Source organism: Micropterus dolomieu, linkage group LG17 (genome assembly GCF_021292245.1).
Source record: "Micropterus dolomieu isolate WLL.071019.BEF.003 ecotype Adirondacks linkage group LG17, ASM2129224v1, whole genome shotgun sequence".
In the NCBI taxonomy this organism is placed as follows: domain Eukaryota; kingdom Metazoa; phylum Chordata; class Actinopteri; order Centrarchiformes; family Centrarchidae; genus Micropterus; species Micropterus dolomieu.
In genome coordinates, this window is record NC_060166.1 from 26785403 (window position 1) to 26801945 (window position 16543).

General features: G+C 38.8%; 1 protein-coding gene and 1 long non-coding RNA gene across 5 annotated transcripts; one reads left to right on the forward strand and one right to left on the reverse strand.

Annotated features, from left to right (window-relative positions):
- The first annotated feature begins 1534 nt into the window (after positions 1 to 1534).
- Positions 1535 to 13042, forward strand: LOC123986187. 4 transcript variants are annotated; one of them, XR_006828811.1, is made up of 6 exons: positions 1535 to 1674; positions 3071 to 3168; positions 3243 to 4037; positions 10912 to 11137; positions 11975 to 12203; positions 12751 to 13042. It is a non-coding gene; the product is annotated as an uncharacterized LOC123986187 (long non-coding RNA). The 4 variants fall into 4 exon arrangements; XR_006828812.1 differs by lacking the exons at positions 10912 to 11137; positions 11975 to 12203; positions 12751 to 13042 and adding exons at positions 2707 to 2852; positions 6611 to 6874 and having other exon boundaries at positions 1570 to 1674; XR_006828810.1 differs by lacking the exons at positions 11975 to 12203; positions 12751 to 13042 and having other exon boundaries at positions 1541 to 1674; positions 10912 to 11891.
- Positions 6544 to 12150, reverse strand: zpld1b (zona pellucida-like domain containing 1b). The gene is made up of 10 exons (XM_046074318.1): positions 12027 to 12150; positions 10906 to 11126; positions 10604 to 10785; positions 10177 to 10249; positions 9271 to 9368; positions 8869 to 8949; positions 8498 to 8669; positions 8318 to 8423; positions 6984 to 7013; positions 6544 to 6773 (listed from the first exon to the last, which is right to left on the reverse strand). The coding sequence occupies exons 1-10, from the start codon at positions 12130 to 12132 to the stop codon at positions 6601 to 6603; spliced, it is 1242 nt and encodes a 413-aa protein (XP_045930274.1). The 5' UTR covers positions 12133 to 12150; the 3' UTR covers positions 6544 to 6600.
- Positions 13043 to 16543: the final 3501 nt, after the last annotated feature.

Sequence of the window (16543 nt, forward strand, 5' to 3'; positions counted from 1 at the left end):
GACTCCAGACTGTCCAGAACTCAGCTGCCAGGCTTTTAACCAGAACAAAGAAATATGACCACATTACTCCTATTTTAGCTTCATTACACTGGCTCCCAGTATGTTTTAGAATTGACTTTAAAATTCTATTGATTACTTTTAAAGCTCTTCATGGTCTCTCGCCTTGTTATATTTCTGACCTTTTAGTCCCATACGCACCAGCACGTACCTTGAGATCCTCGGGCAGAGGTCTGTTGTCTGTTCCAGAGTCTCGACTGAAAACTAAAGGGGACAGAGCGTTTGCTGTCAGGGGCCCGAGGCTCTGGAACAGCCTGCCCGAGGAAATCAGGTCGGCTGAGTCAGTGAACTCTTTTAAGTCCCTTCTTAAAACATACTTTTATAGGAGAGCCTTTCCCGGTCTTATTTGATTTTATTTTATCCCTTTTATTTTTATTGTATTTTACTAATTTTATATTTATCTGTATTTCAGTCTTTTCAATGTTTTCTTGCTTTTATCTTGTCTCTTGGGTATTGTCTTTACACTTGTTAAAGCACTTTGTAACTTGTTTTTGAAAAGTGCTCTACAAATAAAGATTATTATTATTATTATTACTTAATAATTACACAGTTCCAACTGATCTGACTTGAAAATCTCCCAACTGGAGGTGTTTTCATATCATATTTATACTATATCAGTGAAACTGGGCTCTATGTTCCACATTATGAATATTTTTTACTTTTACTTTTTTAAGGAACCATACATCTTACTACAAACACTGCGTTCAGAAACCGCTTGTTAACTTATATGAAGGCAGAGCTTGACTGTCTCCACAGTAACGTTTCAGGACTAAAGTAAGATATAAGTTACAGCATTTCAGTGCAAAGTGAACATGAACGCTACCTCATTGTCTTAGCCAGCTAACTTCAAGTAACATTAACGTTAGCCTTTCTGCGCCTGAAAACAGAACTTTTTCACTTACCAGACCAAAGCGCATATAACAAGGAGCAGCCCCAGATGAAAGATCATAATTGTTGACGACTGTCTGGAAAGGTTTCAGCCACTGGTGATATGTTACATTAGTTAACGTTAGCATAACAGGAATGCGGCAAACTGCCTGCACATACTGCCTCCGGTTATCCCAGTGTATGGTTATAAAATAAAGTCACAGAACAGAAAAAAACATTTTCAGAGCACTGTAAAGAAAGCTGGGTTCTCTCTAACTTTGTAAATTAGTAATTAATTAACAGTTTTTCAATCAACATTGGGCAACGGGCTTCCCGTTTGGTGGGCATGTCAGAGGTGTTACCGAATCAGCAGCAACACATTTGTTAACACAGCTGCGGTTAAAAATGCAGTAAAAATCAGCGTGCTTGCATACACAACTGTGTGTACAAGCAACTACCGTTTCCCTTTAAAATATATGTTCTGCTACATTTTGTCGCTGAATTCAGCCTAGATCCAATGGTGACGTCAAGGTCCTCCAGTCGCGCCCTATGGTCGCACCCTCGCTCACGCCACGCCCCCTTCATATTTCAGCATCAGTTGGCGCCAAGATTTAATGACGTGGAAAGTTCTGACGTCATCGGTCACGTGGATTGTCATATATCTATATATAAGCGGCAACACGCGCTTTGTGAAAGTAAAACGAGCGTCGACGTCGCATATGGAATGTCCCGTCATTTATTTGGACTGTGGTAAGTCTCTCCTGCTTATTAATCCACTGTTTTGTATTTTAACAGAAACAGTGTTGTAGAATAACTTGATATTGATGTTCACCATAAACTCCAGCTGGCTGGTTTTATCTTTAAACAGAATTCCGAAGGGCTAAAGTGACCGAGTTGATGGCTAGCTTAAATGTGCCATTAATTGAGAAGCTAACATTAAGTTGTTTTGGATAAAAGCGTCTACCAAATGAGTAAATGTAAAATTGACAGTCTTGTCTCAGTAATGTTAAGTTAAAGAAACATTGCTATAGGTGGTGGTATTGACAAACTTATGTTTCTTTTAGGGATTGGTATTAAATGAGCCCCAGGGCTAAATTATTAAAGATTGTAATGTTGGTAACTGTTATTGATAAGCTGCAACTTTACTGGTTCTTTTATCTCTGCTTCTCGAGTTTTGGTGTAAGTTAGTTTAATGTAATGCTGCAGCATTTGCCTTATACACACCAAGCAAAGTCAGCAGGCCTTAGCGCTGAAATGGAGGTGGGGCCAGTAAAATGAATCAGGTGGAGTGTATTCCACTTGTATACTAAATACATTTAGTCATTTAACTCATACTTTTATCCAAAGCAACTTACAATTGCTATATATGTTAAAGGAGGCACGCCTCTGGAACAACTATAAGTTAGGTGTCTGCTCAGGGACACATTGATGCATGTGTCACAATTGAAATCGAATGCAGGTCTCACCAAAGGCATGTGTCTTATTCAATGCTCATTACTGTATGTAGACTTATTTAGCAAGTGTAGGTTTTGGGTGTAGTTCCATTAACATCTTACTCTAATTGTTGTTCACAGATGTGGTAATAATGTTCCAAAATTATGTGGAATTGCATATTTCTTTACTGGAAAATTAAATTTTTAGTTTTTTTTTAGTTAAATAAATAATTTTAAAACAACCACGCAGTTACTATGGACACTTCAATATGTTTATTTATTGGAAGTCATATATCATCTCTATATAACAATGTTATCGCACATTGAATATTTTCCTCATGCCGTGCAGTCCTACCTCATGCCCGTTGGGTCTGGTCTTTCCAAATAACCGTCACCAAATAATGTATCGATAGTGGTTAAAAACGGCCGTCCTGGTGATGCATCACTCCATGAAACCTCATCCCACCATCACCGCCATGCTGTGACCTCACACAGGTAACCGCTGATCAGGACTCACCTCTGCAGAACCTTGACTCTGGTTCTGATCCAGGTTGTGTTCAGTAAGCAGGTCTCTCGGTGTTGCAGCTGAAGGAGGTGATGTGTCACATGATGATGGGGAGCCTGGTGATGTTCAGAAAGGACTTTGTGCTCAACATCCGCGTCTTCTTCATGTGTCCACCTGTCCTTGTGTCTTCTTCTTTGTGTGGCCACAGTTTAGTCTCTAGACTGGGAGAGCTTCGAGCAGCTGTTCTGGCTCACAGCGTCCCCCTGGAGACCATCATCCCCATCCTGCAGCACCTTAAATATAAAGGTGAGTGGTGTCCAGGAAAGGGTCCCTGACCTTCAGTCTGATCAGTCCTCTGACTCTTGTCTTTGTGTTCCTAGAACACCCGGAGGCCATGTCCTGTCTGCTGCTGCTGCTCTGCAGAGAGGTATGACAGGAACACACCTGGACACTCGTCTTAGAGACTCCTGGGTCCCCGTTAACGTCTGTTTCCCAGGCCTAGTGAGAAGATGGTGAAGAGAGTGCTGAGTTGTCCCTGTCACCAGTTCACCACCACCTGAGACACCAATCACGACAACACGCTGGGAAAATCAAGGCCCAGCTGATCAAGAACAACCAGCGCCGCAAGAGAGGTGAGGACAGACAGACTGAGACAGAGATGGAACGATGAGGACAGAGGTGAAGACAAATGAATGAGGACAGATAGCACAGAGGTGAAGACTGTCTCTGGGTACCTGATGAACAGCGGTTGTGTGTCCTCAGTCTTCAGTTACAGCAGTAACCCTGGAACAGATCCTGGAGCTCATGGACAACCTGAGGCTGAGCCTGAGCAACACCAAGAACAGCTGTCAGTACACACAGGCTTATTGATCGCTTCAGGAGATATTGATAGCTGATTGTCTTTCACTGCCAGTCTACACTCAGACCCCAATCCTTCAGGCTCTGCAGCACGTTCAGGCCAGCTGTGACGAGGTCCACAAGATGAGGTGCGCGCACACACTGACGGGTGACATCACTGTGGCGGCTGATGTCACTTCCTCCTCCTGCAGGAGTACAAAGACTCCTAGACCTAACCTCCCAAGTCCTGCCGTAAGGCTCCGGCCTCCACGCCTCGCTCCCGGGAAGGAGCGGCTCCGCCCAACAACGAGGAGGAGAGCGCCTCCAGCAGGGCCTCGGTACGTAGCCCCATCTCCAGGCCTTAAAGTCTTACATTCAAAAAGTTTGTGTTCTAGGTCTTAAATAATTTTAAACGGGTATTTATTTCCCAGCGTCCATGTAATGCTCATTGAAATGGCCCCGCAGTGCTCGGAATGGTTTTTCCTCCCGTGGTGGTGTAGTTCTTTCTATCGCTGGTCCAAATATAATTTGCTGTATTACGACTACAAAGACCAACAGGCAGCTTTCGTGTTACTGCTGCAAATCTTTCGGATTGTACCACAGATATAAAACGGATTTATTCTTCAGCTATGGGGAAGTGCAACCTGATCAGTTCTTGGATGGAAAAACAGATCTTAGGGCTTAAAACCAGTCTCTAGCAATGTATTTGAATGGCCTCGTAGTTGTCCGGTTTCCAGCTCTGTCTTCTACTGTACATCTTGATAGTTAAATTAAAAAGAGGACGGTGTTGACTACGGAGTAGCTGAGGTTAGTAATGTTAAAGCAAATTAGGGATGCAAACTAACGTTGGTCCTTTTTAAGCTAATGAGATTATTCTTTTGGATTTTGATGTACAAATGATTATAATACAGAAGGTAGGTGGTTCTCATGTTGCCTATTATTTGTTAATTTCTACAAATGTATAAAGTAGTAAATTAAGACAAGGCAAAAATGAACTGAATCTGTAATGATTCTGAGGTCATGTGTGTTCCTGCCATTATAAGGTGGTGAGGCTCAAAACAGCTTGGTGCTGCGCAATGAATATAAAGTCACTGTGGAGAGTATCAAAACCAACCAAATGAATTTCCCAGACCTAATGGTTATAATTCAACCCCAGCAGACTTACTTAGCAAGTTTAGCTTTTGGGGTGTAGTTTATTGTCTCCCTGTCTGCTCCCCTGAGTTTATCCATCAGCAGTAGGTTAAGCTTTACAAAGTTGCCAAAGACGCAGAACTCATTTTTTTTTTTTTTTCTACTGGTGATCCATTTTTCACATCAGCAGGTCCACCGCATGCCAGCTTATTAATTACGTAGCTTATCGATGTCATCGTCCATCCCGGTGTTTCATTGTAGACATCTCTCGACCCTAATTTGAATACATTGATTTACTCTGCAAGTAATTTTGTGACTGCATTCTCCTTGTTTCTTTAAGTCATGATATAGGTTTTAAATTTCATTCATAATGGTCTTAAATATTTGACCAGGTGAAACCTGCAGAAACCCTGATTGTTCCATTACCTCGTCTACTTAACAATTTGCATTGCTTATGATTCCATAAAACTCCACCTTTAAAGCTCCCTTTTACTTTTAAGTAAAAGTGCTGCTCATGGAATAAAATTATGCATAGTTGCTTTTTTCACAACACAGTAAGTAGTAAAAGGAAATTTTATTTAGCTCAAGAGATTCAAGTTATCACTTAACACCAAAAAAAAATCATTAAGAATCTGGAAATGGAGAATGTTAATCAAAAATAATAAAACATTATTACAAAAAGAATGAAAACAAATTGATTGTTGCTGGTTAATTATCTGATCAAGCAGTCAATTGGTCTATTCAGCTTTACGCAAGATGTGCCTTATTTTGTGTCAAATGTAGAAATGACAGCTGTTTAGGGTTTTGATACTACAAAGGGAACTCGAGTTGTATTCCTATGTTTCAGGACTATCTGAAAATGGGTATCTTGTAAATTTCAAGTTGACTAGTAGTAGAGTTTCCATTAGAATTTGAGTCTAGCACAATACTTTGCCTCTGAATATAAATTGTGCACAATTACATTTATTGAGTAAAGAATTAGTGGAATTTAATTTTTAATAAGCATCAGTGAATCAATGTAATTTAGAATGCAGAAATTAAACGTTTGTTTTAAAGAAATTTATTATATTTAAGTTAAGGTTTACTCAAATTATTACCACTACTGTAAAGGTTTGAGGTAATCAGTTTCCACAAATATATTGAGTATTCTGAACTTTATTGGGTTTAAAAGAAAAGAAATCCCCTTCGTTGATTTCAAAACACTGCATGATTAGTTGATTTTAACATACAGGATTATAATGTGGTAAATGCTATGCATTTTGACAGTAAAACAAAAAACAATGCCTCAGCCTTTTTTTTTAAGCCTTGTCAAAGCCACTTGTCAAATTTGTCAAAGATCTAATTTGACAAAATAACTAATTTTCATCAAACACAGCTGGCGTTTGTGAAGCTAATGTGGGGGGGAAATGAAGAATTGTGAGGTGATGGCTCACATTAAAGAAAGAAAGGGGACGTTACACACGCATTTCTGATGCCGTATTTTATTACAAGTTCTAAAGATGAAGGTTACTGCATTTGCATCGTTATGGGTGTAAATCGTTTGCAAACACTGTCATTGGCTGAACAATGGATGACAATGAATAACAAGAATAATGATATTGAATGAAATAAATACACAACACCTGAAACAATACAATATGCACATTTAATAATGTGTATACAAAGGAAAGCACACATGTACATTATCCATTTGTTTAAGTCTGTGTTCCCAACATGTGTATCGGCACATATTGTCAGTATCAAGATGTTATATACATTATACATGTTTATTCATTTAAAGCTGGGGTTCCAAACACCTGAGGCTGTGGTTGTTGGGAGGCGGGATTTCTGCAGGAGGTGGACTGACAGCAGGAAGAGACACACACTGATCCCGCCCAGGATGACCACGCCTGAGATCAGAGCGCTGGTCACTGGGTTCATATGCTCGGAGGGGTTACCAGATTCTGGAGGATGGAAAGATGAGGAAAAGCAGAAGATAGAAACAGACATGTTCTTTGACGTAGCCTTAACATAATAAATTGTTCTTTCACAAAGAAAAGTGGAACCTTTTTGTTCGGTCATTAATTTTCTTGGATATCTGCTATGTTTACACCCATCACAGGTGGCATTTTAAACCTTTTTTATGTTTTGTAACGTTGCATAAGGGAGCTTACCAAGTTGGGAGTTGTTGACACGAGTTTCATCTGAAAAAATATTTTTAAAGTATTAGAATTGTTTTTACAAATACTTCAATCTCCAATGGCTTTGTGTATGTATTTAAAGGAATAGTTTTTCATTTCAGAAATATCCTTATTTGCGTCTTATCTTGCTGAGAATTAGAGAAGATGATTGATACCACTGTCATATTTGGCCATTAAATATGAGCTTGCAGCCATGAGACTGCTAGCTTAGCTTAGCATGAAGACAGTCTGGCCTGGCTCTGTCCAAAGGTAACAAAATATCTAAAGCTCACTAACACATTATCAGGTTTCTTTAAAGGTGCAATGATGGCCACCTGTCGAATTCATACTCAAAACAAATAGTGGGCGGTATATCACCAAAGTTACCACTAACTGCTGCTAGCTGTAGCTGCCATTAGCTAGTTAGCTCAGTGTATCCTCCTATTGCTTGCTGTCTGGACTGGGAGTTCGGAGCACCAGGGAGTGTTTACACTGCTAGCACAGGAGTTTTGGACCACTGGGAGGAGGAAGAGGTTTTCAGGCCCAGGACCCGGCGGGGAATGCTGGCAGGAGCAGATAGGATACCGATATAAAGCCAGTTTGACGACAGAGAATACGAGCCTGTCCTCCACAAAAAAATTTGCCCTTGGTTGTTTTAGACACACAAAATGATGACTCATGTTTACATTTATTGTAGCCGTACAACTGAAATACATGACAAAGACAGTCACATATAATAAATAGCTATAAAGTTGTACTCCAGTGGGTGGTTGGATGGATAGTAAGTTGCTTTTCAACCGGGAGGCCGGTGTTTTCCGTGAGAAACAAGATGGATTTGTTTTTTTTAACAAAGTAGCTACGCTAGCTTCATAGCGTTAGCAATTTGGAGGTTGGTTAAAACATCTGATGTTGTCGTTTAGCTTAGAGGACTTTTTGGTAATGTTAACGAGGGGCTTTACAGTGGTTCCCACCAGCACTCTGATTATGTGGAATGCTATATATATATATATATATATATATATATGATTATATTATTTATATGATTTGCTGTTTTCCCCTGCTAAGCTAAGCTAACCATGTCCAAACAGTCTGAAAGGAAGCAAATTAGTCAATTATTGAACTTCAGAGGTGATGGTATAGGACAGACAGAGGCAGCCTTGCTTTTTCCCCGGTTTCCGTCTTTATGCTAACTATGCTAAATTATTGTGAGAAGTGTCAATACTGTTATCTAATTCTCAGCAATCAAATGAATAAGTGTATTTCCCCAAATAGGAACTACTCCTTTAACCTGTTACAGTTAACCACCAGTGTCAGTTTATTGTTCATACCACTCCTGGTGATGATTGGGCCAGCGGTGATGACAGCTTTCCCAGATGCTGCAGGTGGGGAGTCAAGGCTCTCCTCTCCACCCCGCCTACGCCGTCGCCCACAAATCTGCCAATCACATGATCATATGTCAGTACTCATTGACACACAAATTGAGGTTCACGATTTTTACTGGCACTTACTGGCATGAGCATGATACAGTCATCTGGCCTGCAAAGCTTCGTGACGCAGTGCAAAAACACAGTTGACATCTTTTGGTGTCTGTGTTTAACAAAACGGAAAACCTCAAACGAAAAACGTCCCATCTGACTCTTCCCATTCTCGAAAACTGTCGTCTGCGAGTCTTTGTAGCAGCTGTGTCAAAAGAGTACAACACACATGTACATACACACACAAAATGATAAATTGTACATGTATGCTTAAGCACTCGTTGACAAGGTAGCATTCATGGGGCTAAGCTCTTTGGACAGCCTGAATAGGTAATGACTTCCTTTTGTGGTTTATCAAGTCATCATCTTGAAGTAAAAAAAAAAAAAAAAATAGGATAGATTACCCGAAGAAAAGGTCATAGCGGAGTTCATCATTAGGATTCCCTGAGGGGGTTGTGTAACAATAGTCCATCAAGATGTTCCACCTGCACAGAGACAAAACTGAGATGGGATAGAAGATAGAGATCTAACTGCACATGGGAAAGCACAAATCTGGGCTTTCTCTGCTGCAGACTGGCGCCTTCATGTAGTATAATAACATAATGGCATAATGAATGTAGGCAAACCATAGAAAAATTTACAAAATCTGTAAAAATGATGGTGGGAAAGATGCTGTACAAAATATCATTCCGGCTTCACTGAAGTTGTAATGGCAAAATGTCTGCTACATGAGCAATATTTCTAAAAAGATTTATTACATTTGAAAATCAATATTGAACAGCGAATAATCAGATGTTATCTGGTACCGTTTGTCTAAGTTTGTGGCTTTTACAGCTGCAAATACTCTGGTTTTGAGAGCCAGTCCAGCCATCGGAATAGAGAGAGGTTGATTATATGTCGAATCCTGTTTAAAGTGGAGAGAAAAATCAAAATAAAAAGGTTAGTTTTTCACTTTGTTTTCTCAAATTAGAAACTTACAATTAGTAGACAGGCTCAGTCTTGATATAATGAGTGTTTAAAAGATAAGGCTGGTGATATTCTACATTTTTGTTAGTAAATCCTGTTAAGACTAAAACCAACAGTGTATTAGTCCATCTCTCAATACTTTCTATCCTCACCAGCGTGTCTGTGGCTGTCAGCCCCAAACCCATTTCTTCCTGCTGAAGATTTAACTCTTTAAAAACATGTCACGAATATGTTTTGATTTTTTTTTAAAAAGGCTTCATAATTCCCTAAAATAGCTGGGCATGTCAGTTTTTAGCAAACATTACACAAACAGGACATTGTTTGTAAACACTGCATTCGGTGGGAACTATTTTCAGGTTTGGATTAATATACATTTTGTGCACTAGTGAGTATTTATTGCAGCAGAACAATGTTTCTGGGATTCAAAATAAACCACTGAGCCCACGTTCATTGTAATTAAATAAACATTCAATTCAGTGTTGGTTTTAGGCATTTTCATGTGAATTTTTTGATAAGAAAAATATGAAAAATCACAATTTATAAGGTTAAATCTGATGATATTTCAATTATCCTCCTAACTGGATAACTAAATAATTAACAGATTCATTAAAATAAAACAAAAACTGAATCAAAGATCATGGACATTAAAACATATCCTTCTGAACCTCATAATTCAAAGCTTCAAAGATCATGCATTGAAGTGGAAATTACTGTATATAATAAGTTGAACACAGCTGTGTACTCACATTGTACAGGATCAAATTCAACGTGCTCACAAATGTTCCATTGCTGTCCTTTACAGTAACAGCAGCAGAGGAGCTGTGAAGAGATGCAGCACATTTACTTCAATGCTATTTATTCATCTTTTGTGGATGTTCACTTGATAAACATGATTTTGAAAGCACAAATTGTGATGTAGTATTATGATAAAGCTGTAGTACATTTATTTATTTATTTATTTACATGACTAAAAGAGACAGTTTATAGGAATGCATCATTATTATGAAAATATGCATATTCTAATATTAATGGTTCTTAGAATACCAAAACCAGGGGCATAATTGTCACCATAGTTTAGGGGAACAATAAACAAATTCTTAATTAAATGAATAAATCTTAATATCAAATCCATTGAGTAACTCCTGAACTCCTCTTTTTTTGGCAGCCACTCACGATGCCAGCTGTGAGTTATTGACCAGGTACTCCAGTGGGTAGCTGCAGCTGAATTTATACAACAAACCGGGCAGGTAGCTGATTATTGTCGGTGGGTCAGGGGTGTCGATATAGCCGGAGACATTCCCAATTTGTACCAGAGACATGTTCCCATAGGCATTGGCCCCGTAGGCTGTGCTGACCTGCAGAGAGAAACATCTCAGCATTGTCACTTTTGTCTTCTCCCAAGTCAATAAACAACTTCATGAAGTTGCTTATTGATTCTATTAAAACCCAATGTCTTGTGTTTATTTATTCTTTACCACCAGGCTGTTTCCGCAGGCCTCCAGAGTGCTGAGACTGATGCTGAACAGGACCACTGTGGGGAAGGTGTTGTTGTTGATGAAGCCACGGCATTGGGCATCACTGTGGTGACCGTTGAGGGCCAAATCTGCGTTGGTGTAGCCGGAGTAGAGCACGGGGCAGAAGTTGATCTTCAAGGTGATGGTCTGAACCCCGCAGTACACGCTGATGTCCCGCTCACCTGGAGGAAAGGTTAACAACACGTTTATTTAGCTGTAGAATTCTAGGGCCTGTTTCGCAAAAGCAATTTGCGAGCACTTGTAACTCCTTATCCATCTATCCTTTATCTAACAGGGCCATAGGCAGGATTTTAGATACCAAAAAGAAAGTCTATTCAGGTAGTTTCAATTCTTTACAGTAAGCTTCTTAGTAAAGTTTTAGGAGATTAGGAAAACCTCTTTAGAAAAAGGTTTTTACCATATCATTTCCTAACTATTTTAAAGCCCTCCCTACATTGCCAGGAATAAAATTCTGGAGGACAGAATCATTTATTTATTTTTGGTTGTTAAATGTATAACAAGGTATACCATTTTTATCAAGCTATTTGTTTTATGAATAAACCATTAGATAAGTATGGTAAAATAGAAAGTACATTATTTAGTGCTAAATACTATAAGCGGTAACATTAAAACTGTAAAACACATTATAATCTAACTGTAGATAACAGATATAAGAAATTTTTCTGCTTAAGTATTTGTCAAAAAGCACAACTTCTCCTTTAAAAATCCTCCTGTGATGCATCTAATACTGTTAATGATTCCTTGTTAACATAATTTAACATAGTTGTAATCATATTTAATAATTTGTCTTTTCTCTATTTAAATGCTTTCATAAACAGTTTGCCTGAGAATGATTTGTGCATGTAAATAGGCAGTTAAGTGTAAGGCTGTGCCGCCTTAGGGCGAGTATTTGTTGACATATGCATTAATAAACACTTTGATATTTACTTATATTTGCAACTACATTCTAGTGTGTTATAATGTGTTATGAACTATGTATTAAAGTTTTACCTCTGTTCCATACATGTAGGCAGAATGACAGGATCATAAAGAGAAAACATTGTTACATGGTGGGTTCTTACCTGGAAACCTGCTGTGGTAGTTGGCATCACAGTTGTACCCATTAAACTGTGTGGAGACTGAAACGGCGTTACTCATCAGCAGGAAGATGAAGCACATTCTTGTCATTTCAGCACTTGAGAGAGGTTTGCCCGCTGTCATCTTCAGAAGGTCAACATTGCATTAACCACATTCCTTAGGTACGTGTATAAAAACAGCACTTATCTCAAAATTAGATGAAAAACAATGCTGCCCTGCCTCGCCTGTTTCCTCGAGTTCTGCACGCTCTGACCTCTATCAAAGTAGTGCAACCTTCTTCCCACAGGTCCCCTAATCCTTCTTATTCTGCTCCCTCTTACCCCTTTTACTTCAGTTGCTCATGTTGCCCCAAAACCTCTATTACCCAACCCCTTTTAAACTGAGGTCGCCCCTCTTTCTAGCTCATTTCATCCCACTCCCCTCTTTCTACCCCCATTTCCATTTCCCCCACCTGTTTCCTGCCTTTTCCAAAGTAATTGGCTGGGACCCCTCTTTCTCTGCTTTGTGACGGGAGAAAAGTTCAACACTGTTTCATGTATTTTTTGTTGGCATCAAGGATCTAAACTAAATACAACATCTTAAATGTATCGGTTGTGTGTGCACAGATGAGAAAGATAGAGGGACTTATTATCCAAACACTTATACAAAAAAAAAAAAACATGGGAAACTCCCGTCAGATCTGAATGGCCTGGACAAATCTTTTCACAGCGCCCAGAAACCTGAGCATACTTGGAGGGTTCCCATTCGTCTCTCCTCTGATCTCCGTCTGTCAGCTCACACAAACGGTGGGCCTCAGCAGGAGGGGGGCCCAGCCCAGGAATTAAGCTGTCATCGGCTGCTGCTGTGGACCACATTCACATGAACTGAACAGTCAACTCACGGTCTGATGCAGGGCTGTGTGGGTAATTGTGATGCACCAGGCATGACTTGGAGTATAGGCATTCAGTGGTGTGGACAGCTCCAAAACGGTGTGTTCACTGTTGCAGAGATTAAAAGTGGTCTGTTGAACACTTTTTTTTTTTCATTTTTTTTTTCACAATTGCTCTGACTCGAGATAAACCCCTCACTTTTCATTTTACTGCAGACGATCTAACAAAACATGAGTTTAATATGTTGACCATGTATCAGAAGACACAACTTCTTCCACTTCTTTCTTGTTCTTTGGCTTTTAAACTGATTTAAGGAGGTGTCAAGAGTGTTTTTCTTACTGTCAATAAATCACAAAAAAAGACCAAAAACGACCGTTCACTATCCGTTCTGTGGCTTCAATCAAGTCCATTGCTGAAGACATAAATGTAAAAAAAAAAAAAGAAATGGTCACAAATTTAAAGTTGCATTTTGAATCAGTCATTCTTGGATTTGGTCTTTTTATGGAATTTGTTAATGATACGAAAAAAAGCAGTGAAAGAATAGTGCCCTCAATTTGCTATGTTACAAAAGAATGACAAGTTTATATGCAAAGCTGCAAGAAGAAATAGCTGAAAACGAATCCAATTTGTGGCTCATTTGATTTGTGGGTTGAATTAACAAATGTCTAGTTTGCAGCTGCGTGATTGGCGAAATAACCAACAACTTGTTTTCTTTCCTATGAACTTTTAATCTGTCTTCATATAGTTGACAAAACACACAAGGTCCATTTAGTAGCATTTCTGAAACTTTTAATTTTATCACATGATCTTCCTCTGCAGAAGCAGTTTGCCCAGTTGTATTTGCCAAGAATTGCAGCTGTTTTTTTTTTCCTTAGCTCTACTGTCTTCATGTATTTCTCTTATGTACCCTGAAAAAATAGATGCTGCATTAGACACATCTGCGAGCCAGCTGGATTACCAAGCAAACAAAGTAGATATCTTCCACTGAACCTTACTCCTGATGCCCTTTCTTAAAGAAAGTCTCTGTGTCAAAATCTGGTACTGATACCTTTAATATTTCAGTTTACATTATGGTCACACAAGCCTTTCGCCAGAAGAAGATCAATACTGGACAATGCTGCAAAACTCCAGATATACTGATTAGTTCAGAGTGAAAACAACACATTTTGGATGGGTTGTCAATTTGGTGCAGACATTCATTGTCTTTCTGAACTTTGGTGATCCCTGACTTTTCATCTAGGTCAAAAAGTGTTCAGTACTTTTTGATGTTTGTGTATGAGCATATAGGAACATTATATGGTTGGGTTGTTTTTTTTCCATCCTTACCATGTTGCCGTCATCAAACACCTGGCCTCACGTGTCATACTCAGACAGCTGCAGCCCTGCAGAGCCCTGAGAGCCGAGCTGACTGCAGGTGTTTGTTATTCACAGCTGCTCACCTGCCCCCCTTATGAGCTATAGGGCCAAGTGCCATTCAGCGCAAACACATAAACATGATATGAATACATATGTTGAAGATGTCATCGTCCTGCCTATTTTACACATCCCGCCCTGCGAATGACCTATTTAGCCAGTCTTTAGGCATGTGCTCTTCTGTGCTTGTGTTTCATTCACATCACACACCTGTGTGTCTGTGAAAAACACGTGCCCATACACCTGAAACAATGCCCAATTTCTCATGTATCATGTTGATCTTCTCCATTTTCATCTTAAATTACATTATATTGGCTTCAAAATCGTAGCAAGATCCATGTGAAGCTCCCTTATTTTGCCTTATGTTGGGCCTCATCTATTCCAGTTATTCTGTTGAAGGAAAGCGGTCTTTATCATAACCACCATAATACCACTAATGTCTTTGCAACTCTCCTGAGCTTTGCGAATGTTTCCTGCAGGTCGCTGTGCTCAGAGACTTTTTATGGCGCTGGACCAACCGCCACGCTTAGATCTTCCTGATAGAGCTGTCGCTATCTGATCCACCCGAAACATCCAGACTCAACAAACAGACATCAATCTGGGCTGCATCACAAAACCTGTGAGATGCAGCGGTAATCTGACACTCCAGTTTTAACACAGGTGGGAAAGTGAAGCCTTCATCAAAGGCTGTGCTGTGATTTATTCCTCAGTAAGTAATCCTTACTGTAAAGCAAACCCCATTTTTTAAACCTACCAATTTTACAATGTTCTTGAGTAAAGAGGTTTGTTTATTTGTTGCCACTGATGATACTTGTAGTAGAGACTACAAAGATATGAAAAAATGTGAAACATAAAATAATAATAATTTAATTTATAATGCACAATTTTGAGTTTGTTTCTCGTAAGAGATTTCTGTTGAAAATGAAAATAAATAAACCAATTTTATTTCAAGTAAGATGTTTTCCAGGCCTTGGTCTGCATCTTTTGTTGGGCAGGAAAAATGTGTAAAAATCCTCTGGTGAAAAGGGAAAGCAGCAGGCTGCCTTATTGTTTATGTATGAAACCCAACCCTGAGAGAACAACATGTGAGGAGCAGTGCTTTTCTTTTAACATGACCTTGTCAATGATATCACTGAGAACAAACTGTTCTATTTTGTGTTTCATACATTTCATATATCCACATGCACACACCTGGACTGAGGAATTCAAGATTAGATAGAGAATAATGCAGATTTCTCTGCTTGTTTTCTAATAAAAATGTAAATTAATTTCATTATTTCATTATTTTCTGACTATTTATGAAGCTAAAGGGTCAGGCTAATATCTCATGTGTTGTTTTTTAAAGTTAACAGATAATGTGTCTAGCAATACTTTGCATAAGTTAGATGATAGGATGTAATACTGAATTTGGATTATATAAATATTTAAGCAGAAAAATAAAGTTTAAAATTGAAATTACGATGAAAACTCAAAGGAAGGAGTAAGGTTTTCACTTCAAAACTTTAATGTTTGATTGGATTATGTGCAATACACTGTCACAGTCGTAATTCTGTGCTTGAGAGTCAGTTTCCTTCAAACATTAAGTGTGACAAGTTGGGCTGATACGAAGTTATGCGAGCAACATGGCAGATTTAGTGTTTGGAGATAATTGTGGCACTGTGATGCCCCCCTGTGCTCACTGTGGCACACTGCATGACAGCTGCAGCCTCCAGTTACAAGTTACTTTGCCGATTCCAATTATTAAAACAAAATATAATCAACTAATAAATGATGATTTATTTTTACAAGTTAAATTACCCAGCAGTATATAAAGTAGTTGGCTCCACTTTGATGCTACCACATTAAAGTGATGCTTACACATTAATACATCAAGAATTATAATCCATCATATAAATGATTCTGAAATGGGCCATTCTGTATAATGAGTACTTTTACTTTGGTACTTTATGAAGTTGATGCTAATACTTTTACTTACTTACTCTGTTACTTATAACAGAGTATTTTTACACTGAAAGATCTGCCTAATTCTTCCCCAGTAAAAAAAAATTCTTGTGTCCAGTAAAATATATTTTTCATTACAGTTTAAAATACCTCTGCTTAGTTTTAGCTTCTTGCTCTTGCCTCATGTTGTACTATGTGAACCTTTTGCATACAAAGCATTGCTATACACCCAGAACTTCACAGTTAATTAAGACTAGAGACCTGTATGTTTTCTGTCC